Genomic DNA, 27,390 nt, shown 5'->3' with positions numbered 1-27,390 from the left:
TCTAATGCAGCAGTAATCTATAATCATATTATGTTTTAGCCCAGCAGGTGAAGCTCTACTGTGGTCGTACTGTGACCCTTACAGAGAAATAATTTCAGTCTGATATATTATTCTAGCATGGTTCACGTTCATAATGTGCATCGTTTAAATTGTTTTAATAGTTTCCTACTAATCTCAATATATGAATCAAGGAATAAAAGGTCAATATTAAAATCGGATCATCACAGCAATGATGGTTCCAGTAATCTTGTTAGCATGCAGTCCTTTTTTGGTACAGTATTGTACTGATATTAATCAAAAGCTTTCTTTGGAGACAAAGGACTTGACTTGAGAATCAGGATGTATTTATCCAACATCTGCAGTAACTGTGAAGACACAGTGATTGTATGGCAAGTAATGTATAACACTATTAACCTGGCAAAATATTCTGGCCATTGTGGTTCTTAAGTAGTTCCTGGTAGCATTACTTATGATTTATTGACATATGCTTGTACTTGCAACCCTGTTGCCACCATTGACATCTTCAGCACAGGGGCCATTCAGCCCATTACAAGCATGCAGGAAAGTGCCCGGTAGTTCAACACAAGCTCTGGTTTGCTTTTCGAGCAAGCCACTGAGTAGGTCAAGGCAGCAGCAATCAGAGGAGCTGAGTCAATAGAAATATTTAGACAACATGCCGTGCATCATATTGAGCTAGGATCAGACCAATGACTCCCGTCAGGAACTGAGGAATGACATTTGAGGGTTAACAGTAGAAAAGAAAGTGAAATTAAAAATATGACGGGGAAATTGAAGAAATGCTGGTGGAACCAATCATTGTTAAGGAAATGAGATCCTGGCTTTCAGTGATGTTTATCAAAAAATTGAACTTACTGAAATAGTAATTTCCTTCACGTTACTAATTTCAGCTCAAAAATGCCTGTCAACCTTTAGATCTGCTGTATGAATTTCCTTAGGAATATTTGTAGCGTACAGTTTACTGAATAAATCGGGACATTATAATCCTCTGGAAAACTAGTCCACCACAGACGATGGATCAATGTTCATATTCACTATTGGGCAAGATGGGCCCCAAATTGTTTAATTTGCTCTCTCCTTGTTTCTGCTCATAGTCATAGAGCACTACACCTTCTGGCCCATTTAGTCTGTGTTGGCCTGCTTGCGCCTAGTCCCATCTACCTCAGCTCTCCATACTCCTCTCATCCATCCATACCTCTCTTAAATGTAACAACTGAACTCATGTCTACCTCTTCTGCTGGTAACCCATCCCACACTCACACCACCCTCTGAGTCACGAATCCCCCTCAGACTCCCTTCAATATTTGACCTTTCAATCTAAACTTTTGACCTCCAGTTCCAGTCTCGTCCAACCTGAGAAGAAAAGGCCTGTAAGATTTAAAACGCACCTATCCGCATGATTCTGTGTACTTATATAGATCTGCTCTCACCCTCCTGCGTTCCAGTGAATAAAGTCCTGAAGTATTCACTGCAGGTCACTGGGCTGGAAGGCCCTGTTCTGCGCTGTATCTCGAAACAAAGAAACGCTCCTTCTCCCTGGCTGGCAGGCTGTAACTGCAATGGTGACACTGGTGTTGCTACTGAGCAACTTCGGCTCGTTCAGCATGGGCATAACAGACCTTGATACAGGAAGGTGGAACTCAGTAAATTTGAATCTGCTCGAAAAACCAACAGGTACTGAAGGGATAATGTAGAAAGCCAGATTGATTAACTGCACACTGTTGAAATGCCTGATGTCACCGGAAATTTTGTTTTGTTCGGGATGGTACGGATAATGTTATTTACTGGCAATCATTCTAAGCTCTCAATCCACACAATTCACCTTTCAGAGCTGACGGTCAGTAATAAGGCATCATGGCATCATTGTTTTGAGAACTTTCAGAACTTTCTCTGAAAATGAACAAATCTCATTTTGGATGTTCAGCAAAAAGTCAGGTTGCTTTGTTCTTTGGTCCGGATCACATGACCTTTCTCATGGGTGAATTTTGTCTTTTCAGGATGATACCGAACCTTATTTCATTGGAATATTTTGCTTTGAAGCTGGCATCAAAATCATTGCTCTGGGATTCGTGTTTCATAAAGGTTCCTACCTTCGAAATGGCTGGAATGTGATGGATTTTGTGGTGGTTCTCACAGGGTAAGTTGCTGAAAAACCCTGTACTGTCCGTCTTGTTTTGTTGTGGACCACAAATGCTTTACAGGCAGAAGGCTGTCAAGGTAGACATTTTGGAACTGAGTTTACTGTTATGCTAGAGGCTTTACGGAATGAGTTCTCTGTTATCTGACCTCTGTTTCAGTTATCAGAATATTTCAGGATAAAGGAATAGTTTCAGGAAAAAAAACACCTTGCATGAAATATTATTCCATGGCACAGTTTCTTATGCTTCTATTTAATATCTCTCTCGATGAATAAACCAGTATCACTTAATTGTTTTCATTTTACTTGTCTCTATTGTTGTGGCTCACAGTTTCAGCCTATGGGCTTCTTTCATTTAATGAATGATAACAGGTTCACCCACAGACTTACCTGATGTGATTTGTATCTCTTATGGTGCAATGGCTGAAATGGAATTGTGTGAAATTGCTTGTCTGATGTTCTAAATCTGCATTCAAAGTTACTTCAAGAGTATGGGAAAACAAACACTGTGTAGTATTTGTCAAAAACGCACAGTAATTGGATATAAAATTGCACTGTAAATAGTGCAATTTAATAGTTGTCCAGATATATGTTTGCTTGTACCAATATGGTGATGTCGCTTTGAAATCAAAAGTAGTCACACAATAAAGTTTTTATTGCATGAAAAAGAAATTGCAGTTCTGTGTTTAGCTGGTGAAGGAAAAGCAGTGGGCAGCTTTTGGCTCCGTTGGCCTGTCAGATTGTTTCTCATGGTCCAGCCAAGCAGTAGGATATTAAGTGTTTGGCCTTCAAACAAAGTCAAGAATGCCGTAAATGCACTCAGTCTGTTTATAGAGAGAATATTCTAGACAGCATCTTTGAAAATGTTGGAAAAGAAATGCCTGGGGAAAAGATAGTGTAAGGCTATGTCATATTGTCATAAAATGTCTCTATTCAGTGTTCCATAATACACTTTGTTTGCCTATAGCAAGTTCCCCAAGTTAAGGGCCATGGGCAGGGTAATATTTGCAGGAGAAATAAAACATGTAGAGGGGTACCTGGTTGTAAGTAGATGTAATTCTCAGACTGATGGGAACAGTAACTGAAACGGTGCATTAAAGAGATATGCATGATTTTGAAGATCATTATTAACGTTCAGAGTTTTCTTCTATGGGAATACCTTCACTGTTTCAAGTCAATGTTAATTAATACTATGACAGTGAATATTCAAGTAATTGGTAATTAATTTAATGAATTCATTATTTCAGTGTCTTAAGTAAATAAACCTATGTCTAATCAGAGGTACATTCATGTCATTGTTGAATGGTGATGTTCAAGTCAATGGTTAGTTTATCAAATTGTCTACGTCTAGACTGAAAATAAATGTTCAAGATTTTATGTTATTTAGTGGCTTTTTAATGTATCTCAAGTATGGCCCTTGATGTTGAAAACATACAGTGCATGGCTAAAAACCAGAGAGCCAGTCGTGTGCTAACTTAGACTGCCCGACTTTTATTTCTGAAACTCTGTTTCGATATTGATCCAAATCCACTTTACTAACGCAGAAATGGCACAAACGTCATTTGTTTGTGACCACGTGTGCGAAGCATACATTTGAAAATGTTGCCGTTAGGTCCTGCTGCTCACAATTCAGAGTGATCAGACTGCTGCCTTTGATTGTTCTCTCTCTCTCTCCTGAGGCGGCTATGAGCAAACACTGGTATTTAGTTTAATGAAGTCGATTGGACATTTGATTCCATTTACAAATGCGTGGATCTTACTTATCACCCAATAGTCTACTTGTTCAATCTCACTGACGTATGGTTCCATGAACATATTCACTCAAAAATGTCACTAAAGTTTAAAAAAAAATTATTTTAGTGATAAATCTTGAATTTGAAGTGATAACTTTTTTATAAAGTAAAACAAATATGTTGCTACCTTGATAATCTAAAGCTCTGTGTGAAACCTTGTTGTGAATATTGAGGGGAAGCACACTGCCACCTGTAAGTGTTACACAGTCAAGTGGGAGGGAGGGCATGGTGAAACAAGGTTAGGTTGAGTGAGTGGGTGAGAATTTGGCAAACGGAGTTTAATGTGGGCAAGTACAAGGTTATGCATTTCAGTAAGAGGAAGTAAAAGCAAATTTTTATCTAAATGAAGAAAGATTGCAGTTAAGTGAAGTACAGAGGGGAATAGAGATTGCAAAGGTTAGCAGACAGGTACAGCAGGTGGTAAGGAAAGTAAATGACATCATGGCCTTATTGTAGGAGGGTTGAAGCTCCAGAATAGGAAAGTTTTGTAGGAATTGTACAGGGTATTGGTAAGGCCACATCACTGTGCATAATTTTGGTCCCCTTATTAAAAAGAGGATATATTGGCAGTGGAGGCATTCTAAAAGAGTTTTCACTAAGCTTCTTCTGGGACGAGAGGGTGTCCTGTCATGAGCGGCTAAGGAAATGTAATCTGTATTTTTTTTGGAGTTTGGAAGAAGGAGGAGTGATCATTCCAGAATATATAAGATGCTTAGGGGTAGGACAGAGTAGGTGTTCAGATGGCAGAATCTCAAATAAGGAGGCTTATAAGAAGTCTTCACCAATCAGCACTTTGAGTACAAAAGTTGGGATGAAATGTTACAGGCATACGAGACAGCACATGGAGTATTGTGTGCACTACTGGTCATACACCTAATAGGAAGGATGTCAGTAAGCCAGCAAAAGTATTGAAAAGATCCACAATGACGAGAGGGCTTGATTTATAAGGGGAGACTGGATAGGTTGGGGCTGTTTTCCCTGGAGGAATGGAGACTGAGAGGGGACCTTATACAGGTTTATAAAGTCATGAGGCCTTCAATAGGGTGAATGCTCACAGTCTTTTTGCCAGATTGTGGAAATCTAAAACTAAAGGGCACAGGTTCAGGGTGCAAGAGTGAAGGTTTAAAGGGGATCGGGGTGGGTGGGTTAAGGTTTTCCATACAGAGGGTGGTCAGTTGACAGAACAAATGCTGGGGAGAGTGGTAGAGATGGGTGCAACAGGAACAGATAAAAGGCAGCTGGGCAGATACATGGATAGGAAAGGTTTAGATGCAAATGGGCAAATGCTAGCAAATGAGACAAGTTCAGATAGGCACCTTGATGTGTGGATGAGCTGGGCTATAGGGACTGTTTCTGTACTGTATAATCACTCTCCGACTCCAGAGGGATGGATTTTTAAAACTGAGATGTTTAGGAACAGCTTCCTGCAGATGCTGGTGAATCTCCAGGATGTCTTACCTCTGAGTGTGGTAGGGGCAAGCCTTCTGGGCTATCGAAAGAAGCAGATAATTTTTGGAAAGACCATTGAATTGAGGGCTGTGGGAGCTGGTTCTGGAGAGTTGATGATGCATGATCCTATTGAATGGTGGGGAGAGGCGAGAGGGGCTGAGTGGCCTCCTGCCCCTACTCCATTGTTCCTGTTCTAATGGTTACCTCATTTTGATCAGACAAGTCAGATGCTTCCTTCCATCTTCAAATCCACACTGAGAGTAGTATTGCTTGTTTGTACAGTTGATGATCAGTCTGGGTTTTTAATGTTGGGAGTTTAAAACTCTGCTGCTGGAAAATAAAAAAGAATGTTTATCTTGAGACAGGTGTATCCATTTAGTTGTGTGAAAGGCATCTGTCCAATCCAATGCTAGCTTGTTTGATAGTCTTTCAGGAGTGTCTTTGTATTAATGGCTACCGGTAGCAGACATGTAGTCTATCTTGATTGGTTAAGTGAATGGGTGAATTGGGAAGGTGAATTTAGAATTTTAAACCCCAGATAAAGATCGACAGCCACTGAAGGATGTTGGAAATCTGATAGATACAGAACCATACAGTCAGTTTATTACTGAGGGAGGTATCCACTCCACATGCACCAGGTTGTTGTGTTATGTTCTGAATTGTTTATTCCATCTCAGTTGCAACAAAAAAAATTAGATTGTGTTCTGTCAATTTGTTATAAACCAAGAACTACTTGATCTTGTTTTGATCTTGAATTATGGTAACAATCATTTAGTTAGCTGTTTCTTCTGTAGAATCAGAAATTATAGGTTGAGATGTTACATTGATAAAGTTCCCCATCTCCTTCCCTGTCTATGTCAGACACTCACTATATACTTTAAACCATAATTACTTTTTACCTTTCCAGAAATGCATCCAGCAAGCTCTAGTTGGGGTGGTGGAGAGGGGGCGACGTGTGAGTTTCAGTGGAAGCACAGGCAGTCCGTTTTGATTGTCCCACCCCCACCCACCCACCTATGGAAGGTTACTGTGTTTGTCGGAAGATAACCCAATACTCTAACTGCAGTACAATGTTGGGAGCAGAAGTAATTCATAGCAAAAGGGAAAGTGTGCTACTAGACATTTTCCACCGTTAAAAAATGTTTGTAAAGAACATTTTCATTATTGTAATTTGTATTGCTTCCATTTGATCATGGTTTCAGTTCCTTTAACTCTGTAACTCAATCTAATCTGGGAATAACCTTGTACATCTTTTGTAAGAATTATTCAAAAGAAGGCAGTGGAGTTGAGTTTTGCATTTGTGAAGTTCATTGTAAAATCTAGGGACAGGTGTAGGACAATGTCATTTGTGGGATCAATTGCGTTCAGACCAGAAGTAGATTCGTATGTGAACACCCCATTACATTTAAATTTATTTTTAATGTATTGCGTTGCAGTCTGAAAGGGGTCACCAATCCAAGAAAAAGGCAACAGACACTGGTCATACCTAACACTTTCGCAGTTTCTTCTTGTGGGCTGATCTTGTTTTCTTGGAAATAATTTAATTATTTTAAAGACCACTGAAAATTCTACTGTTTCTGTCAACAGAGAAGACCTTCAAAAATGTTTTTTGTTATTTTAATAAATTAACGTCAAATCTTGCAGTAGGAGAGAGAAACGTTAAACTAATTTGTTCAGATATGAGCAACCCCTGTTGCAACTTTCGATGAACACAAAACAATATCCACGTCTTTTTCCATAATGATCAAACAAATGAACATCCTACTTTGAGAATGAGGTACATTTTGGAAATTAAACTTAATATATAAATGTATATGGTAAATCATATCATTAAAGTATCACAAGGGATTATCTGGGTTGTGTAAATTTCATTGCGATGGTGTCTTCCCCGCTGTCTTTAACTTGAGTGTGCCAACTTTGGTTAAACCAGTTATTGCCTTTATTGCTCCATCCTACCTAAATGTGTTGTTTTTATAGAGGTTTATGAAAATTGTTCTAAAAATAAGATTTAGATTGTATAGCTAAAGTGCTTTTGCACTGTAATTATGATTGCACCTTCTGTCCACTTGCACTGCACGTTCCCTGTAATTTTCAGAGCAGCCAGTTTATATCCAGCAACACACACAAAATGCTGGAGGAGCTCAGCAGGCTAGGCAGCACCTATGGACAAGAGTAAACAGTCGACATTTTGGGCCGAGACCCTTCATCAGGTCTCTGAAGGAGGGTCTCAGTCTGAAACGTCGACTGTACTCTTTTCTATAGATTTTCTCGTGTTCGTATACAGCAAGCTTTAACAGAAAACAATGATCAGGTCATTTGATTGATTGAGAAATAAATATTGGCTAAGATTCCAGGTGGTAACTCTTGTGTTCTACTGCAAAGTCATGTAGATGCACAGGGATCTTTAATGGCCACCTGAAAGTGTTGCCTGAGACTTATTATTATTATATTATGATTATGAGGACACGCAGCCCCCTTTTATTGTCATTGAGTAACGCATGCATTAAGAAATGATAAAATGATTTTCCAGAATGATATCATGAAAACACATGACAAACTGACTTAAAAACTAACAAAAACCACATAATTATAACATATAGTTGCGACAGTGCAAAACAATACTGTAATTTGATAGGAATAGACTATCGCACAGTAAAAGTCTCAAAGTCTCTCGAAAGTCCCATCATCTCACGCAGACGGTAAACCTCCAGCGCCACAAACTTGCCGATGCAGCATCCTGGAAGCACCCGACCACAGTCCGACTCCGACTCTGTCCGAAAAACTCCGAGCCTCCGACCCACCTCAACTTCAACTTCAAGTTGAAGTTTTCATTTGAGTCTAGATATATACAACCACAAGAACCAATATTCCTCTGGGCCATGGTGTACCCACAATACATATATCACACACAGCAAATAAAACAAAATATTACCACAAAAAAAGTTAATAAAATAAAATTCAAAAGTTAATCAAATAAAATTCAAAATGCATTTAGTGTGCAGCACAGGTAAACAGCAAGCATTATTTAGCTCACTGTCCTAGGGATGAGACCTCAGTGGTGGCAGGGTATTCATTAGACTCTCAGCCTGGGGAATGAAGCTGTTGCCCAATCTGGCAGTCCTAGTCCGAATGTTCCTGTACCTCCTTCCTGACGGCAGTGGGTCAAGGAGGTTGGTCGTGATCCTTAACAATGCTTTGGGCCCTTTGATGGCAATGCTCACAGTAAATGTCACAAATAGGGTGGGCGGGGAGGGAGACCCCAATATTCCTCTTGGCGGATTTTACTATCCTCTGTAGGGTCTTGTAGTCGATGCCTTGCAACTTCTGTACCACACAATGATGCAGCCATACAGAACCCACTTGATGGTGCTCCTGCAGAAAGTTGTTAGAGTAAGGGTGGGGAGCCTTGCACGCATCTGTCTCCCCAGAAAGTGTAGTAGTTGCTGTGCCTTCTTAACTAATGAGGAGGTGTTGTGGATCTATGTTAGATCCTCTGTTATGTGCACACAAGGAACTTGGTGCTCTTCACTCTCTCCTCAGCAGAGCCACTGATTTGCAATGGAGAGTGTTTGACCTGCGCCTTCCTAAGTACAGAGTCATCTCTTTTGCCTTGTCCATGTTGAGTCAGGCTGTTGTTCTCACACCATTTGACAAGCCTCTCTACCTCCTCCCTGTATATCGACTCATCATTGTTGCTGATGAAGCCAACCACTGTTGTATCGTCAGCGCATTTGATGATGTGGCTTGAGCTGGATCTGGCAGTGTGGTCGTGAGTCAGCAGCGTGAGCAGCAGCAGGCTGAGCGAGCAGCCCTGGGGGGCACCAGAGCTCAGCGTGATAGAGCATGAGACGTTGCTGCCAACTCAGACGGACTGGGGTCTTTCCATCAAGGGGTCCAAGATCCAGTTACAGGGGGAGGTGTTGAGTCCCAACAAGGGCATTTTACCCACCAGCCTCTGACAGATGGTTGTGTAAAACACCCGACTGAAGTTGATAAACAACATCCCGGCGTATGAGGCATCATTTTCTAGGTGTGACAGTTTGGGATGGAGGGCCGAAGCTATGGCATCATCAGTGGGTCAGTTTGAGTGGTACGCAAACTGGAAAGGGTCCAATCTAGCTGGAAGGTGGGATTTTATACCATCCATTACCAGCCGCTCAAAACGCTTCATGATTGTTGCTGTCGGTGCCACTGGGGCGGGGGTAGTAATTTAGGCCAGATACCATCGCTCTGTTGGGCACCGGAATGATTGGTGGCTGCTTTGAAGACTGTCGGTACAGTGGACTGTTGCAAAGAGATATTAAAGATGACTGTTCAGACCTCTCTTAGCTGGTCCATAAACAGTCCCACAGCATCTGACCAGGAATGTTGTCTGTCCCACAGCTTTGCTTGGGTTTACCCTGGCTAGGATCCTCCTCAACTCAGCTGAGGCCAGACAGGGTACCTGTTCCTCAGGGAGAGAGGGGACTTTCCCCAGTGTCGAATCATTCATTACGTCAAGTCATGCCATAGAAGCCATTCAGTCTATCAGGTAGGGAGGTGTCGCTGTCGTTGACATGCAGGGTGGACTTGTAAACTGTTATGGTTTGTACACCACACGTGTGCTGCGTGTTCCTGGTGTCACAAAGCTGTCTGTGGATTTTCTGTGAGTACTCTCACTTCGCCTTCCTGATGGCATGGGCAAGCGTGGCTCTTGTCCTTAGAGTCATCAGGTTTAATCAGGTTTAATATCACTGGCGTTTGTCTTGAGTCTTGTTGTTCTGCATCAGTAATATGATGCAATACATTAGAAACTATTAATCACGACAAATATATATGCCACACATACATATATACAAAATCAAATTAAGTGAGCTGTGCAAACAAGAGAGCAAAAGGAAGCATGAGGTAGTGTTCATTGTCCAACTAGAAATGTGATGATGTCACTGTTCTTGAAGCATTGTGTGTGTGTGGCTTTGGTCTCCTGTACCTCCACCCTGATGCCTGAAATGAGAAGAGGGCATGTCCTGGGTGCTGGGGAGGCCAGTGCCCTTGATGGAGCTGGCTGAGTTTACAACCTGTGCATCGGCCCCTGCACACCGGATGGTGATGCAATCAGTTAGAATACCCTCTACGGTACATCTGTAGAGATTTGTTAGAGTCTTTGGTGACGTACCCTACAAACTCCAAGTTAAATATAGCCACAGTCATGCCTTATTTGTAACTGAGACAATATGTTGGGCCCAGGAAGATCCTCAGAGATGTTGACACCCAGGAACCTGAAACTGCTCACCATTTCCACTGCTGATTTGTCGGCGAGGTCTGGCATATGACCCCTCGACATCATGGAGAAACATCAGGAAAGGAACATCCCTATCCTGAAGCCCACAATCAATTCCTTGGTCTTACTGACGCTGACAGCTAAGTGGTTGTTGCGACACCACTCAACCAGTTGATCTACCTCACTCCTGTACGCATCATCACCGTTTGAGATTCTGCCAACAACAGCTGTGTCAACAGCAAATTTATAGATGGCGTTTGTCTTGTTGTCGAGCCACACAGTTATAGATGTAGAGAGAGTGTAGCAGTGGGCTAAGCATGCGTCCTTGAGGTGTGACTGTCAGTGAGAGGAGATGTTATTTCCCATCCGCACAGACTATGGTCTCTGGATGAGAAAGTCAAGGATCCAGTTGCACAGGGAGGTAAGGAAGCTTGTTGATTTGTTCTGAGGGTATTGAATGAAGGTGGTTAACGAACTAGAGGGCAGTAGAAACCGCAGAAGGGGACCAATGAAAGATGGTCTCACAGAACTCCCGTTGGAGTGATCCAGTGGAGTGCTAAGCTGGATTTTAGAGTGGGGCACAAACCCATGGAATCCTGACTTGGTGCTACCAGCTAAGCTGTGATTTACACCATGACCTCTGTAGCAGTATGTTATGTATAAGTGGTTAAAGCTGATTCATGTTACCCTGACCCGCTCGATGATTTCCTGCATGAAAGGAAAGTCCATATCACAGATCAAGAGCCTCCAATAGGAGCACAGAGAGTAACATCACACACTCTGCCTGTGCCTTTTTGGATTTTATTTATTCATTGACATGTTGCAGGCATCATCGGAAATGTTGCCTGAGCCTGATTAAGAGGCAGTGAAAAGTGAACTACAGTGTGTAAGGGGGTTTCGACTTTTATGTTACTGCGGAGGCTAATTAAAATGGCATCTTTGTTATGTTAATCTGGGGAATGCGGCTTTGTTGTGTTAAATGCTGAGAAAGTTTGCGCTAGCAGCTTGTTTTGGTTTAGAGTGTGATAAGAGGGTGCTATTAACCAATTGGGATAGTTGTTATGGTTTTGGTGTATTTGAAGATACTGTATGCGCGGCGTTTTGGGGCAGAAGGCGGGAGAGCGAGACAGAGGATTGACGATGTGCTGTGATGTCCGCTAACGGGGTTGGACCCCGAGGAGGGCATTCAGCGAGGAGATGGAGACGGACTCGTGTGGAGCGTCTGGTCGACCACCGTTGTTGGTCCCAGGCAGCCGGTCGAGGTGATCTGAGGGGTCGCAGGGTGAAGAAGAAGGTCCTTGAGCTCCAACGGTTTTGTGCACGAAGAGATTGAACTTTGATAAGTGTGGCGCCTTTTATTTTCCTTTTATATTTTATTCTCTCTTAATTATATAGTTCCAGTAATATCTATAAACTGTAAATCATTTAATCGTATCTGGTGTATTGTCTGTTATTTGGGCGGGGTGGGGTACCTCACACAAACTATTACCCAGTTTGGCGGGGCCGAGGCTGTTTCCCTAGACGACAGCGAGCCGAGCGACCCTGAGGGTGGCCAGGGGGTCTACAAGTGCATCTGCAGTCACATTTAGGAAAAACAAATAAAGATGGTAGATTTTCTTCTCTGAAGGACAATAGTGAACCAGATATGATTTTAGAACAATTTGCTAACTTCCTGGTTATTGTTGCTGAGAATAGCTTTAATTCCATATTTGCTAAGTGATTTAATTTTAACCTAGTGGATTTGACTGCTTATTTTGGAGTAACAGTGCATGGTGTTGGTTACTTATGCAGAAAGATAACTACAATGCTAACAGACCCTGAAGTGGATGTGCTTGATTGTGGAAAGTGATGACTCCAGCATTATAGTAAAACTGTTTAATATTGGATGAAATCTGGGATTTTCATGAAGGTGCCAAAAAAAAGGAAAATGAATGGCTAGTAATCCAAAGAACATGTGGGTTGATGCACCATCCTTTCCAGTGGCTAATGCCAAACTTATCCTTGTACTAGCCTGTTAGACATGACATTGCTGCAATTAACACAATGGGGGCTGAGGAAGGGAAAAAGCATCAGCCATGATTGAATGGTAGAACAGATTCAATGGGCCAAATGGCCCAATTCTGCTCCTATGTCTTATGGTCTTACTCTGTGAGGTAGAAATTGCTGGACTGTAGAAAGGTTATTTGTTTACATTATCCGGTAAGCAATGTCTGGAATGAAAAATATAAGTCTTTTATACTTGCCCTTGGTGTTTACACTAGTTTGGTTCAGATTCTTTGGCCTAGGTTGACCAGATTGTAATGTGGATCTTCTCAAATAAAAAAAAATAGTTTACGGGGCACATATGGTGATGTGATTGTCTTTTTAAATGTACTTGTATTTGTTATGTTACCAGAATAGAAATGTATTGCCTCATTTCTCTTTGCCTTCCGACCCTCTTTTAAGGCTGAAATTGTACTCTGTAACAGTGGCCCTTGCATTCCCACAAAGCTGCTTTTCTTCTTTTGCAATCTTGTTAATTAGTTCCTTTAAAATCTGGTAGACCTGTGAGGTGAACTGTGGTGTGACACATGGTGCAGTTGAATTTCATCATTACAGCAGTACGAATGCGGAGAGAGTATGGACTGCCCCTTTCTGATATCTTTGCCTCTTCCACCCACAGATGCCAACACTAGTAAGTCAAAATTATTTTCACTACAGTGAAAATTTTTGTTTAGATTAGAAGTTGAGAACTGTTTATGTTATTGATGATCTATAAATTCAATCTAAATTTATTACTAACATTAGTGTCAAGAGCAAAGAAGCCCTTGTCATCCGCAGGACAGTACAATGATTGTGATTCGAATTGTACAAGACTTGTGCAATATCTAGTATTTCATTGTATAACAGCAAATTTGTACAGTTCAAAAGTTAGGAGCCAAATCAAATCACATAATGTGGATAAATAACTGAGTAGTTCATAAACAGAGGTGCTGCAATATATTTTCAACATGATTTTAACTATATTTATTTTGCTTTGGGTTTTATTATGAACATCAGGAGGTGAGTGATTTTTCTTTGAAGTAATTTGGAAGAAATTAGTTTGCACTGTTTATACGGTATGGTTTAATTTGAAACAACAGTAAATTAGCAACTGGGAAACAAGGCTCAATTTACAGCTATGGTGCAAATGAGGCTTTTAGAAGACATGCTATACACTTGCATATTCATTAATAGTTGATTAAAATGTAAAAGTGTTGGATGTGTCTTTTATATGAGAAACTCCCTGTTATGGTACAGCTGCATATCTCAAAATCAGTTTTCTTTGCCTTGTATGTTCATCTCTTCAGTTCCAGGGCATTCACAGACCTTCACTTCTACATTGATTCAACTCAGCTAGTTTGATAAATTGTTGTCAACCAGCCTGTGCAGTTCAATGCACTTTAGTTTGTGGCACTGCACTGTCGAAGAAGTGCGATCACTTGAGTCGAGTATGATGTTCTCCTAAGGTTTGTCTGCTGGTGGGTCTTCAAGTGTCAGTAGAGACAGATCTGGAATCCACATGTGGTTCCGAGGAGCTTCCAGACCTCACAATCCTTCCCCCTTGCTGGTTACCATGGGACTTAACCCGGGATGTTAGGATGGATTCCCTTGATGAAGATGCCTGTGTGTGACTTTGTTTAACATGGGGAGGCAGCCACCACATGTTCCTTGACAGATATATGCTAAAATTGTTCTCCCAGAGTTACTGGACTGGTGTCTAGATCCTGGACAAATGTTACAGAACACATATGTTCAAATTGCACCACAACAGTTAGGGTATTTAATGAAGTTCAAAGGTTCAAGGTTGAAAGGTCAAATTTAATGTCAGAGAAATGTATACAATATACATCCTGAAATGCTTTTTCTTCGCAAACATCCATGAAAACAGAGAAGTGCCCCAAAGAATGAACAACAGTTAAATGTGAGAATCCCAAAGTACCCCCCCGTTCCTCCCGCGCATAAGCGGCAGCGAGCAACGATCCCCCCTCCTCCCACCAGCAAAAAAAAAGCACATTGGTACTGTCACCGAGCCCAAGCGTGTGCTAAGCAACAGTAAAGACACAGACCAAAGTTACCCGAAAGGCTTTGCATTTCATCCGACATTTGGCACACCACAGGTTCTCTCTCTCCCTGGCAAGGGAGAGGGAGGTGTCCCCCATTTTCACAGCAGGCGGGAGACATAACAACAACCTGCTGGTTTACGATGTTAAAAGTCCGTTTCGTTGCATTTTTCAAGCTCTATGTTCAAAGATTGCAAAGACCTCAGGTCTTTGGGCCCACAGCGAAAGATTTTCCGGCCTCCCCGATGACACACGAGCCTCCTGCCGTGACACCGACCCTCGATCCGCCCGTCTCCAGAGCCCTGAGATCTTAGGCTTCCAAACACGACCGAGACTCTCAGGCCAAACCCTTGGAATGTTGAATAATGGTCAGTCGTGGAACCCCGACCACGGGTCCCATTCCCGCAAAGAACCGAAGTCAGCATGTAACTCCAGGTCAGGGTCTTCAAAAGAACCGTGAAAGGGAAAATAAAGATATTGAAGGTAAAAATAGAGCTGTTTCCGAAGATGCAAACAAAGGAGTCGCGGTTAGGCGCCATTAACCCATTATCCCTTCATTAAGTAATTCTGGAAATAAATGCTAATGCTCTAGTAGCAATAATGACATTTCTCAATACAGTTTTTAATAAAGACTATCCTTGAAATTCTTTAGCTTTATAATCAAAGCTTTCATGAAGGAGCCAGTGTAGCAATTTAAAAGTAATAATCTGCAGTCTCTGGGTAAAGGAGTGGTCAGCCTTTATGGTGAAAGTGCTCCATATATTGGGGATGCATAGAGAGCACAAAGAAGTCAACTGAATGAAAGTCTCTGGCCATTCTAAAGTATTTATAATATTGGATCTTGAGATCAACTTTTACCCATGTCCCTGCCATCAATAGAACATGAAACAGGAGTTCAAAGTAAATTTATTATCAATGTACATATCCATGTAAACAACGTGCACAGCTCTATCTTCATCAATCACCCTTGTCACCTTGTCAAAAAACTCTTTATCAAGTTATTATGACATGATTTGTCCTGAACAAAGCCATGTAGCTCTCCCTAATCAGGCCATGGTTTTCCAAAGGCTCATGAATCCTATCCCTAAGAATTCTCTCCAATAACTTTCCTACCACTGATGTGAGACTCATCAGTCTGTAGTTTCCAGGATTATTCCTGGTTCCCTTCTTGAATAATGGAACAACATTGGCTGCTCGCCAGTCCTCCGGGAGCACACCTGTGGCTAGAGAGAATATAAAGATACAGGTCAAAACCCTTGCAGTCTCATCTTGTGCCTTCCTCATTAACCTGATCTATATCTCACCAGGCCCTGGGGACTTATCTACCTTAGTTCTCTTTAAGAGATCCTCAAAATGCCCTAGCCTATTAATACACTTGGCACTAATCTCGCTATCCACCACGTCCTTCTAGGTAAATGCTGATGTAAGGTATTCACTGAGGACCTCACCCATATCCTCTGCATCCAAGCAAATGTTCCCCTCTTTGTCCTTGAGTGGTGCTAGCCTCTCTTGCTCTTGATGTATGTATAGAATGCATTGGGAGTCTGTTCAATCCAAGGACAATCATGGACACTCCTGGCTTTCCTAATTCCCTCCTTGAGTTCTTTTCTGGCTTCTTTATAATCCTCAAGGGCTCTGTTTGATTCTAGCTTCCTAAGCTTTACACACTTTTACTTTTTCTTCTTGACTAAATTCATCACCTCCCTCAGCATCCAAGGCTCTCCTATCTTGCCATCTTGTCTTTCCTTCTGAATGGAGCACACCCGCCCTGTACTCTGTGCAGTTGGTCTTTAAACACACTCCAGATGTGAGATGTGGACTTGCCCAAAAACAGCAGTTCCCAATTAACTGTCCCTAGTTCCTGCCTAATACAGTCAAAATCTTTTCTCCAGAGCGGAAATGTCAAACACCAGTAGAACGCGTTTGACGAAGGGTCTCGGCCGAAACATCGACTGTACCTCTTCCTGGAGATGTTGCCTGGCCTGCTGCGTTCACCAGCAACTTTGATGAGAACGCTTTTAAAGTTAGGGGGAGGCGGGAGAAAGTTTAAGGGTGACATGAACAGCAGTTTTTCTAGGCGGAGAGTGATAGGTACCTGGGATGGGGTAGCAGAGGAGATGGGCAGTTTGGTGGAGTGACATGATTATGATGGGAAAGGTAGGATATGGATAGTCTATAGGAGGAGGATATTTGGTATTGGTTTATTATTGTCATGTGCTGAGATACAGTGCAAAACTGTCTTGCATCCTGTTCGGATTACAATAAACTGAACCGGTCAAAGAACACTGAGGCTGTCTACAAGAAGGGTCAGAGCCGTCTCTACTTCCTGAGGAGACTGAGGTCCTTTAACATCTGCTGGACGATGCTGAGGATGTTCTACAAGTCTGTGGTGGCCAGTGCTATCATGTTTGCTGTTGTGTGCTGGGGCAGCAGGCTGAGGGTAGCAGACACCAACAGAGTCAACAAACTCATTCATAAGGCCAGTGATGTTGTGGGGATGGAACTGGACTCTCTGACAGTGGTGTCTGAAAAGAGGATGCTGTCCAAGTTGCATGCCATCTTGGTCAATGTCTCCCATCCACTACATAATGTACTGGGTGGGCACAGGAGTACATTCAGCCAGAGACTCATTCCACCGAGATGCAGCACAGAGCGTCATAGGAAGTCATTCCTGCCTGTGGCCATCAAACTTTACAACTCCTCCCTTGGAGGGTCAGACACCCTGAGCCAATAGGCTGGTCCTGGACTTACTTCATAATTTACTGGCATAATTTATATATTACTATTTAACTATTTATGGTTCTATGACTATTTATTATTTATGGTGCAACTGTAATGAAAACCAATTTCTCCCTGGGATCTGTAAAGTATGACTATGACTATTATTACACAAGCATTGAGCTAGAACAATAACAATGCAAAATAAGGTGTGACAGCTTCAGAGAAAGTGCAATGCAGCTGGACAATGAAGTCTTTAGGTCAGAACAGGATAGATTGTGGGGTCAAGAGTCCATTTTATCATATTAGAAAACTATTTAATAGTTTTATTACAGTAAGCGAGAAGCTGTCTTTGAGCCTGGTGGCACGTGCTTTCAGGCTTCTGTATCTTCTGCCCAATGGGACAGGGGAGAAGAGACAATATCCATTGGATGGAGTCTTTGATTATGCTAGGTGCATTACTGAGGCAGTAAAAAGTACAGAGTATATAGAGGGGAGGCAGGTTTCCATGACGTGCTCAGTCATATCCACAACTCTGGTATAAATAGTATAATTCTCTTAGTATAAAATGGCGTCAAGGTTGGCACAACATTGTGGGCCAAACAGCCTGTTCGGTGCCGAACTGTTCGGTGTTCTATGTTTTGACAATGGGCATAGTTTCAAAAGCTGCCCAGCAAACCGATGCAGAGGAATATCTTTCAGGGAGTCATGGAAGATCTGCCTCAGTCGCTCCTGATTAGTTTCTCTGGTAGAGGTTGTAGTACAGTAACTGGAAACAATTACCTGCTTACATTTTCCATGTATGGCCTCCCCACCGCCTTCACGTGTCTTTACCACACTCCCCACCTGGGGAATCATGAGAGGAATTGTATTTACCCGTCTCTTATCTTAGTCGGTGCAGACAGTGAAGCAGACGCTGCTTTGACTCAGGAGGCAGGGTGTAGTGCACTGAGCAACTGGAAGGGAGGCTGATTGGACATCTGAAACCAAGCTAATTGCGAGCATAAGGTAATCAAAGGCTTGTGTGTTGCACAAATAGGACTCTCTGATCATGTTTGAAGGTAAATACAATATGTATTTGCAAGGCGCTTTTGTCCTTGTTTACATTTGTGATAAAAAGGTGGCTTCGTACCAGTGTGCAGCGTGTACAGAGCCCACGATCATGTGACTGCCACAGGTGCATCAGTACATGGGTGCTCAGAACTGCGGAACAACCTGACATTTATAACTGATAAACAATACACCCTCTGGCCCTTCGGCCCAACTGATCCATGCTGGCCAAGTTTTTTCCTTAAAAGGTTACAAGTCAGAGAAAGCTCAGATGGGAAAAGCAATCCCCTTGAGTTCCGATGAAGGATCCTTAGCTCTGTTTCGCTCCATGTAAATGTTCCTTGACCCACTGAGTGCTTTTGAACTTTTCTGCTTTGTGCCTTATATTTCCAGCACCTGCAGCTTTTTGTTCTTATTTCTCTTTGTTGGGCTAAAATGTAGGAAATAAAATTAATTACCACTGAAGTGCCTTGGTGAAGGATTTGATGATGGTGAGAGGGAGAAATTTGCCTTTAAACTCACGAGCGAGCATAGGCCATCAACTTTTTGCTGTTGACGTTTCTGTAGCAGGCAGTTTCTTTTTTTTAACGAGGCCGAGTTGCTAGCTCGACACTCAACCCAGCACGGGTGGAAAGTGTGCAAGGGAGCCGGCTGGATTCGAACTCGGGACTTTCCGCCCCGAGGTCCAGTGCTGATGCCACTAGGCCACCAGCTGGCAGTTTGATGATGGTATTACCATTGAATGTCGGTGGGTGCTGAACCAGTGGAGGTGGTCATTGCTGGTCTCTTGTAATTTGAATACTATTTGCCACTTTTAGCTCTTTCTTAGAAAGTCCCACTGCATCAGTGATCTTCCTCACTTCTGACCCTGTGATGGAGAGAAGTTCATTGATACGAGTTCAAATGTGTCCCAGAGTCAACAAGCTGTGCACAGAGCAATAGGCCCTACAATCTCCATGTCCATGTTCTTGCCAACATTTTTGCCCAGCAACACTTGTCCACATTAAGGCTGTGTCCTTCTATGCCTTGCCCGTTTCAGTGTTTGTCTAAATGCCTCTTAAATTTATCAATCACCCCTGCTGTGGACACTTTCTGGAGGTCCAAGATCCGTATGCTCCACGACCGCTGGACTAAATGTGTAAACGTAGGAGGGGACTATGTTGAAAAATAAATGTGCTAGGTTTTCTAAAACTGACTCCTTCTACCTTAGGCCACGAACATATCAATCACCCCTTGTACTTAGGCTGAATCGCAGTACTCTTCATCACTGTAACCAAACCCCTCTCCCCCTCCTCCACCCTACACGTATGCAGGAGTTGCCTGTAATGAGGTATGAAACCGAGGGGGGGGGTGTCCCATAGAACACACTGACTTGTGAACAAGTCCTATTCGCTGCCCTGATCATTGACATCATCCATAATTCTGTGAATGACCAAGGCATAACTGTTAAACGGAGGTTGACTTTGTGCAAGTCTGGATACCTTTTAATTTTGTCAGTAGATGCTGCTATTAAACCTTCTCTAAAATCAGCTGTGCATCTTCGGTGCCCACTTTGGCTGCTTCGGTTGCTGAGCTGAGCTTGGAATCAATCTGTGGGCCCACAGATGAAGCTAGGTTTGCATCTCTCAGGGGCGGAGGTGTTACAATGACATTCTGATATCTGATGGTCAACGGTACTGGTGCTGTGTTTCTTACTCTGGTTTAATCATTTAATTGTGTTTAAACTTGCAAACTGCAAAGGGTGCAAATTGACCCAAGAGTGGGTCCAGGCCTCGGGAAACATTTAATTTCAAATATCAACTATCACTATACTGGTGTACATTAAAGTTGTATTCACATGACATCTTTTTGTTGTTGCAGATATAGGTCTTGTTTCTATTTCCACACAGAAGGTATTGCATGATTCTTTTTATCATCTTTCATTGAATATTAAGTTAAGTGATTGGTGAGGGAGTGCTTCATATAGAATTGTAGAGTTACATAGCGTAAAAACTGGCCCTTCAGGTCAACCTGACCATGCCGAACAAGGTGCCGACCTGGCCGATTCCCATTTCCCTGTCTTGCCCATATCCTTCTCAGTCTCTTCAATCCATGTATCTGTCTGAATGTCTTTAAAATGTTGTAATTGTACCTGGCTCTACCACTTCCTCGGGAAGTTCACTCCATAAACCCACCAACTGGAACAGTTTGTTCTGGTGTTGGCTGCATCCTTTCTCCTATTCAGGATGTGGAGGGCTGCCCAAGGTGACGATCCATACTTGAGAAGGAATGGACTGCATGCAACAGCTGGTCCTTAGAAGCCCAGTTCCCCTGGAAAGTCTTTGAAATGCCTCTAGGTGTTTCTTCAGCATTCCTGCCTTCCAGCCCTGGATTAGTGGTAATCCATGTGTTATCAGACTTCTAGGTTCAATGCTTAAGCATTGAAACCAGAGACAGACTGAACAAGGGGTGAAGTTTAATAACAGGTTAAAGGGAAATTCAATCCAGCTCATTGATAATTCCACAACTTTTTTTTATGTTCTCTTGAATTATTCGCAGAATGATAAATTGAATATACTGTACATCCAACACCCACATTTAATACAGAAAGTTTTTAGAGATTATCAGGCAATTTTCTCAAGACCATTTGATGTCAAGAATAATGTCAACCAAACAATCCCTCTCCATTGATAAAGATTTTAGTATTATGTTGTTCTCCCAAATTGTGTTGGTCTCGAAATTAATGAAATGCTCCAGCAATTTGTCAGCACCCAGTCTCTGAACAATGGAAAATGTGTTTCTGTAATGATAAATGAATGACTAACTCACTCTCTGTTGTTTAATCAATTCTGAACTGTACCTTTTGCAAAAGCAAAATGTAGGTCCTTTAATCATTAACTGAAAATTTAAATTCTGATAGTACCATTGTGTGACAAAAGTGAGTATTTAATTGGTAATGGGGGAAGAATTGGCTGAGATAATGAAGAGAGCAGGGAGCTACATGTCAAATGAAACCTGAAAGAACTTGTATCTAGAAGAAATAGACGGGCAGTAACACAGTATCACATTACCATGTTTTCAGTGAGAATTGAGTGAAGCTGCCACAAAACAGTGCTATCTACATCCATCAGAACCGGATTTATTATTGGTGACTTATATGACATGAATTCTGTTTCCTCTGCAGCAGCAATGTGGTGCAAAGACATAATAATATTATAAATAAATAGTGTGAAAAATGGAATAATGAGATACTTTCATGGGTTCATAAGCTGTTCAGAAATCTGATGGCAGAGGGGAAGGTGTGCTGAATCATTGAGTATGGCTCTGCAAGCTCCCTTACCTTCTCTGTGATGGTACTAAAGAGAAGAAAGCTTGTCCTGGGTGGTGAGGGTCCTGAGTGAATGGTACTGCCTCTTGACGTTGTCCTTGATGGTGGGGAGTATTGTGCCTGTGGTAGAGCTGGCTGACTCTGCAACCCTTTGTATATCTTGTACATTGGCACCTTCATACCAGGGCTATGATGGAACTAGTCACGGTTCTCTCCACCATTGAAGAAGAAGAAGAAAGCCCTTAACTCCAAGTGGAATCATCGGGATGCCGTCATGACGACGTTTTTTTTTAGCAGACTTTCCTATTTTTACGAGGCCGAGTTGCTAGCTCAATGCGATGGAGAACGTGCAAGGGAGCCAGCTGGATTCGAACTCGGGAGCCTTTGCTCCGAAGTCCGGCGCTGATGCCACTACACCACCAGCCGGCACTCTCCACCATACACCTGTAGAAATTTGTAGGAGTCTTAAGTGACATACAAAACTTCCTCAAACTCCTAACAAAGTAGGGCCAGTAGTGTGAAGTTCACAATCAATTCCTTGGTCTTGCTGAGGTTGAGTGCGCGGTTGTTGTTGTGACACCAGTCAGCCAGCTGATCTACCTCACTTCTGTGTCCCTCATTGTCACCGTCTGGGATTCATCTGCGAACTTACAGATGGCATTGGAGCTGTTCTTAGCCATGAAATCATGACTGTAGAGAGAATAGAGCAGTGGGCTAAGAATGAATCCTTGAGATAAGCCATTGTGGTCAGCTGAAAGTAGATGTTGTTACTTCTGTAACAGTTTGATTAACTTGCATATTTAACCAAAAAAAATAATTGGGAAAAGTTGGTTGATGTACTTGATTTTAGTATTGTTTGAGGATTCCAGCTTTTACAGATCATCACTTAATAGCTAGCTGCTTTCCAGTGAGAACATGCTACATGGGAAGCAATGTCTCTCCCAGGAAACATTAGACAGGGGCACAGTATATTTGTCTGCTCTTAATGTGCAGGTGGATGAGGAAAAACCTTAATTCACAATGTGAATTAAGAAGATTTGAGTTGATTTTCATTCTCCCCTAGTCCCAACCAACAAAAGCAGACACAGGAAATTTGTTTATTCATTTGTGTGATCTTGCGTGCATAATTATCTCGCACACTTACGTAACTATTACCCGGAGTATACTTTGTCTATCTAATCGATTCTGCCTGTTCCTCTGCCCTCTTGTTTTATTTTAACCATTGATAGATAAACCACCCTTGTGAGATACCGTAAATCGCTGCCAGTTAAGTAGAATTTCAGAATATGGGATTTTGATTTGAAGATAGTTTAATGTGCAGCAAAAATGTAGTTTTACTTTCACATTTGTCATGCAATAAGATTAAGTTTTAAAAACAATGTAGTGACAGCACAACAAGAGTGATGCTGCACTGCACCAGATGCACTTACCCCTTCAACCACCGACAGAACATCTTCATGCCATTGTCGATTATGGACAGCACAGAAGGACAATTGGAGAGCATCTACACTTGTTTCTAGGATTCTGGATGACAGAATAAAAATGGATCATCACGAGCTCACAGCAAGCCTATTGCCTTAATAGATTCGCAAACACGAGGAATTCTGCAGCTGCTGGAAATTCAAGCAGCACACATCAAAGTTGCTGGTGAACGCAGCAGGCCAGGCAGCATCTCTAGGAAGAGGTACAGTCGATGTTTCGGGCCGAGACCCTTCATCAGGACTAACTGAAGGAAGAGCTAGTAAGAGATTTGAAAGTGGGAGGGGGAGGGGTAGATCTGAAATGGTAGGAGAAGACAGGAGGGGGAGGGATGGAGCTAAGAGCTGGACAGGTGAACGGCAAAAGGGGTATGAGATGATCATGGGACAGGAGGCCCAGGGAGAAGGAGAAGGGGGAGGGGGGGAAAACCCAGAGGATGGGCAAGAGGTATAGTCAGAGGGACAGAGGGAGATGCCCCACCTCCCCCTTGTACCCCATCCGTTATTTATTTATATACACACGTTCTTTCTCCCTCTCTCCTTTTTCTCCCTCTGGCTAAAGCCTGCAGGGAAAAAACCATTGCAGTTGTGTGGGAGACCGCTTTGCCGAGCACCTATGGCCCATCCGCCAGAAAAAGCGGGATCTCCCAGTGGCCACCCATTTCAATTCCACTTCCCATTCCTGTTCCCTCTCCTGTCGTGATGAGGCCACACTCAGGTTGGAGGAACAACACCTTATATTCCGTCTGGGTAGCCTCCAACCTGATGGCATGAAAACATCAATTTCTCGAACTTTCGGTAATGCCCCCCTCCTTCACTATTCCCCATTCCCATTTCCCTCTCTCACCTTATCTCCTATCACCTCCTTCTGGTATTCCTCCCCCTTCCCTTTCTTCCATGGGCTTCTGTCTTCTCCTATCAGATTCCCCCTTCTCCAGCCCTGTATCTCCTTCACCAATCAACTTCCCAGCTCTTTAATTCACTTTTCCCCCTCCTGGTTTCACCTAGCACCTTGTGTTTCTCCCTCCCCTCCCCTCACCCTCTTACTCTGTCTCCTCATCTTTTTTTCCAGTCCTGATGAAGGTCCTCGGCTTGAAACGTTGTCTGTACTTTTTTCCATAGACGCTGCCTGGCCTGCTGAGTTTCTCCAGCATTTTGTGTGTGTCACCGTTATGCTGATTACTTTGATCATGAGTTGCATGGTCTGGTCACAAGAGGGGAATGTTTCTGTTGAAGCCACAGATTCATATTTTAAAAATGAATCTTAACAAAGCCTCAAGAATTGAGACTTAATAAAGGCATGATTTTGAATGGTCTGGAGTTAAAACAGAGAATTGACTCTAATCCTGGAAGTTTGGCTGGACCACATTTAAAGTGCTCCCCTAAACTCTTCACCATAAAGGGGTTGAAAGGATTAGAGGAGGTGCAACAGAGAAGTATAAGGTTGATGATGGAACTGGGTTTATCATTTTGGAAAGGTATCTCAAGGAAGGAGAAAGCTAAGAGGTTATCCAGCAGAACTCCTTAAAATTGTGAGATCTTTGATAGGGTAGATATAAGGTGTCATAAATATTAACCCTAGTGAGAATTTCTGGAGAATATTTTAACATACAGAACTTGCTAATTTTAAGAGTCAATGCACCAAATGCCATAGATGCCTTAAAAAAAGTTCATATGTGGGAGTGAAAAGAATATAAAAACCATTTGTAAGATAAAATAAGAATAAAAATTCTCATTTATAAATTGCCTTTCAGAGCAGTAAGATGTTCCTCCGCGTCAGTTCTGGTACATATGTTAAACAGATTCTGTTTTGTATCATTCACTGCGAAGGGCACTGCAAATATCCCAATGGTAATATCAGGCAAGGATGGAAGAACCTGCAAGTGTACAGTCCATGAGAGACAAGATATTAGGGACAGTCCTGCGATCCAGTTGCCTGCACCGAAAATGTTAAAGGAATTGGCCGCACATTGGTTAAGGCTTTTCACGACTCACTGAGTTTTGGTGGATGACAGGTATTGATAGAGTGGGAAGCCAGTGCCTTTTTCCCAGGGTAGAAATGGGTAATACAAGAGGGCATAATTTTAAGGTGATTGGAGGAACTTACAGGGGAAATTATAAACGACACACACAAAATGCCGGAGGAACTCAGCAGGCCCGGGAGCACCTATGGAAATGAACAAACAGTTGACTTTTCAGGCCAAGACTAAATGCTGCAGAGAGTGGGAGGTGAGTGGAATGTGATCAATGGGTGATGGCAGAAGCAGACACATTAGGGACATTTAACAGACTTTTAGATAGGTACATGGGTGAAAGGAAATTGGAGGGCGATGTGGGAGGGAAATGATAGATTGATCCTGGAAAAGGTCAAGATAACATTGTGGACTAAAGGCCCTGATCTGTGCTGCACTGCTTTATGCACTGTGAGCTCAGTAATTCAACACCTATTGTTCACAAGATGCTAGAATCAAAGAAGAAATTTGCTAATTTGTAATATGCTCATGTCAGTTTGGTGTGGTTTGATGAAAGTTGACAAACATGCTTGACAAACTTGCTTATCGTTTTTGAAGATTTGACATGCAGAGTAGATAGAGGGGAAACTGAGATGTGCTCCCACAATGCATCTGACAGGGTGCCATGAGAAAGCGTGCTACATGAGTTAGGAGTTCATGGTACTGGGTCCTTGCCTCTTTGGGTCCAACAAACAGTGCATATGTTTGTCTTAAGTGTTTTTCTTGTGATCGCAAGACCCTTTTGGGCATTGGTAGTACAAGTCAGGTTGAATGCTTCATTGGTGAGACTGATGTCAGAACAAATTGCTTGGCCACAGTTGTTGCATGGACCAATCCATTATGCAGCAGCACCCAGTGGAGGTGGTATGGGAGAGAACAGAGGCCTAGTGGGTGTGCTGGAGTTGGTTCTGGTTTGGGATCTGGGCCCTGCAGGCTGGCTCTCTCATCAGGGCTGCTCTCCAGTGTTTGCTCTCAGAAGGTAAGCTAGTTTACCTTCCAGGAGTCAAGCTGACATCCATCTCACCAATGAGCCAGTGAACACGTGTATGGGAATGAGATAGATCAGCTGGTTGAGAGGTGTTGTCACAACGAAGTTACACTCAATGTCAGTATGACGAAGGGATTGATTATGGACTTCTGGAAGGAGAAGGCAAGAGATCAGCAGTGGAAAGGGTGAGCAGTTTCAAGTTCCTGGGTATCAACGTGTTTGAGGCGGCGTGGGAGCGTAGTGTTTAGCACAACGCTTTACGGTACCAGCGACCCAGGTTCAATTCCCGCCACTGCCTGTAAGGAGTTTGTACCTTATCCCTGTGACCGTGTGTGTTTCCTCCTGGTGCTCCAGTTTCGTCCCGCAGTCCAGTTGGTAGGTTAATTGGTCATTGTAAATTGTCCTGTAATTAGGCTACATTTAAATCAGGGGATTACTGGGCAGAGCAGCACAAAGGGCCTGAAGAGCCTGTATCTCAATAAATAAATAAAAGATCCATCCAGGGCCCGACATATTGATGCAATTGCAAGGAAGGCACGGCAGCAGCTATATTGTATTTGGAGTTTGAGGTGACTTGGTATCTCACTGAAGAATCCAGCAAGTATCTATAGAGAACATTCTAACTGGATGCTTCACCATCTGGTATGGAGGGGCCGCTGCATGGGATCGGACAAAGGTGCAGAAAGTTGTAAACTCAGCCCGATCCATCATGGGCATTAGCATCCCCAGCACTGAGGACAACTTTAAAGCAGTGTCCATCATTAAGGGCCCCCATCACCCAGGACATGCCCTCTTCTCATTGCTACCATCAAGGAGGAGGTGCAGGAGCCTGAAGGCATACTCTCAATGTATGAGGAACAGCTTCTTCCCCTCTGCCATGAGATTTCTCAATGAGCAATGAATGCACGTGCACTATTTCATTGTAATTCAAATTTTTTATTATTATGTATTGCAATGTACTGCTGCCACATAACAACAAATTTCACGACATATACCAGTCATACTAAACCTGATTCTAATGTTGGAAGCACTCAAACCTTTCAACCTCAGCACCACTGGGGTAGACAAGAGCGTGGGCACATTCCCTTTCAAGAAGTC

General features: G+C 42.6%; 1 protein-coding gene across 2 annotated transcripts in view; it reads left to right on the top strand.

Moving 5' to 3' along the window:
- cacna1ba (calcium channel, voltage-dependent, N type, alpha 1B subunit, a) overlaps positions 1-27,390 on the top strand; it is a 927,013-nt gene that overhangs the window by 72,715 nt on the left and 826,908 nt on the right. For both annotated transcript variants that reach the window (XM_072240685.1, XM_072240684.1), the window contains exon 5: positions 2,016-2,155. In XM_072240685.1, coding sequence (XP_072096786.1) covers positions 2,016-2,155 — 140 coding nt within the window. The remainder of the gene's footprint in view (positions 1-2,015; positions 2,156-27,390) is intronic.

Source organism: Mobula birostris, chromosome 22 (genome assembly GCF_030028105.1).
Source record: "Mobula birostris isolate sMobBir1 chromosome 22, sMobBir1.hap1, whole genome shotgun sequence".
Taxonomy (NCBI): domain Eukaryota; kingdom Metazoa; phylum Chordata; class Chondrichthyes; order Myliobatiformes; family Myliobatidae; genus Mobula; species Mobula birostris.
This window is presented reverse-complemented; position numbering and strand designations above follow the sequence as displayed.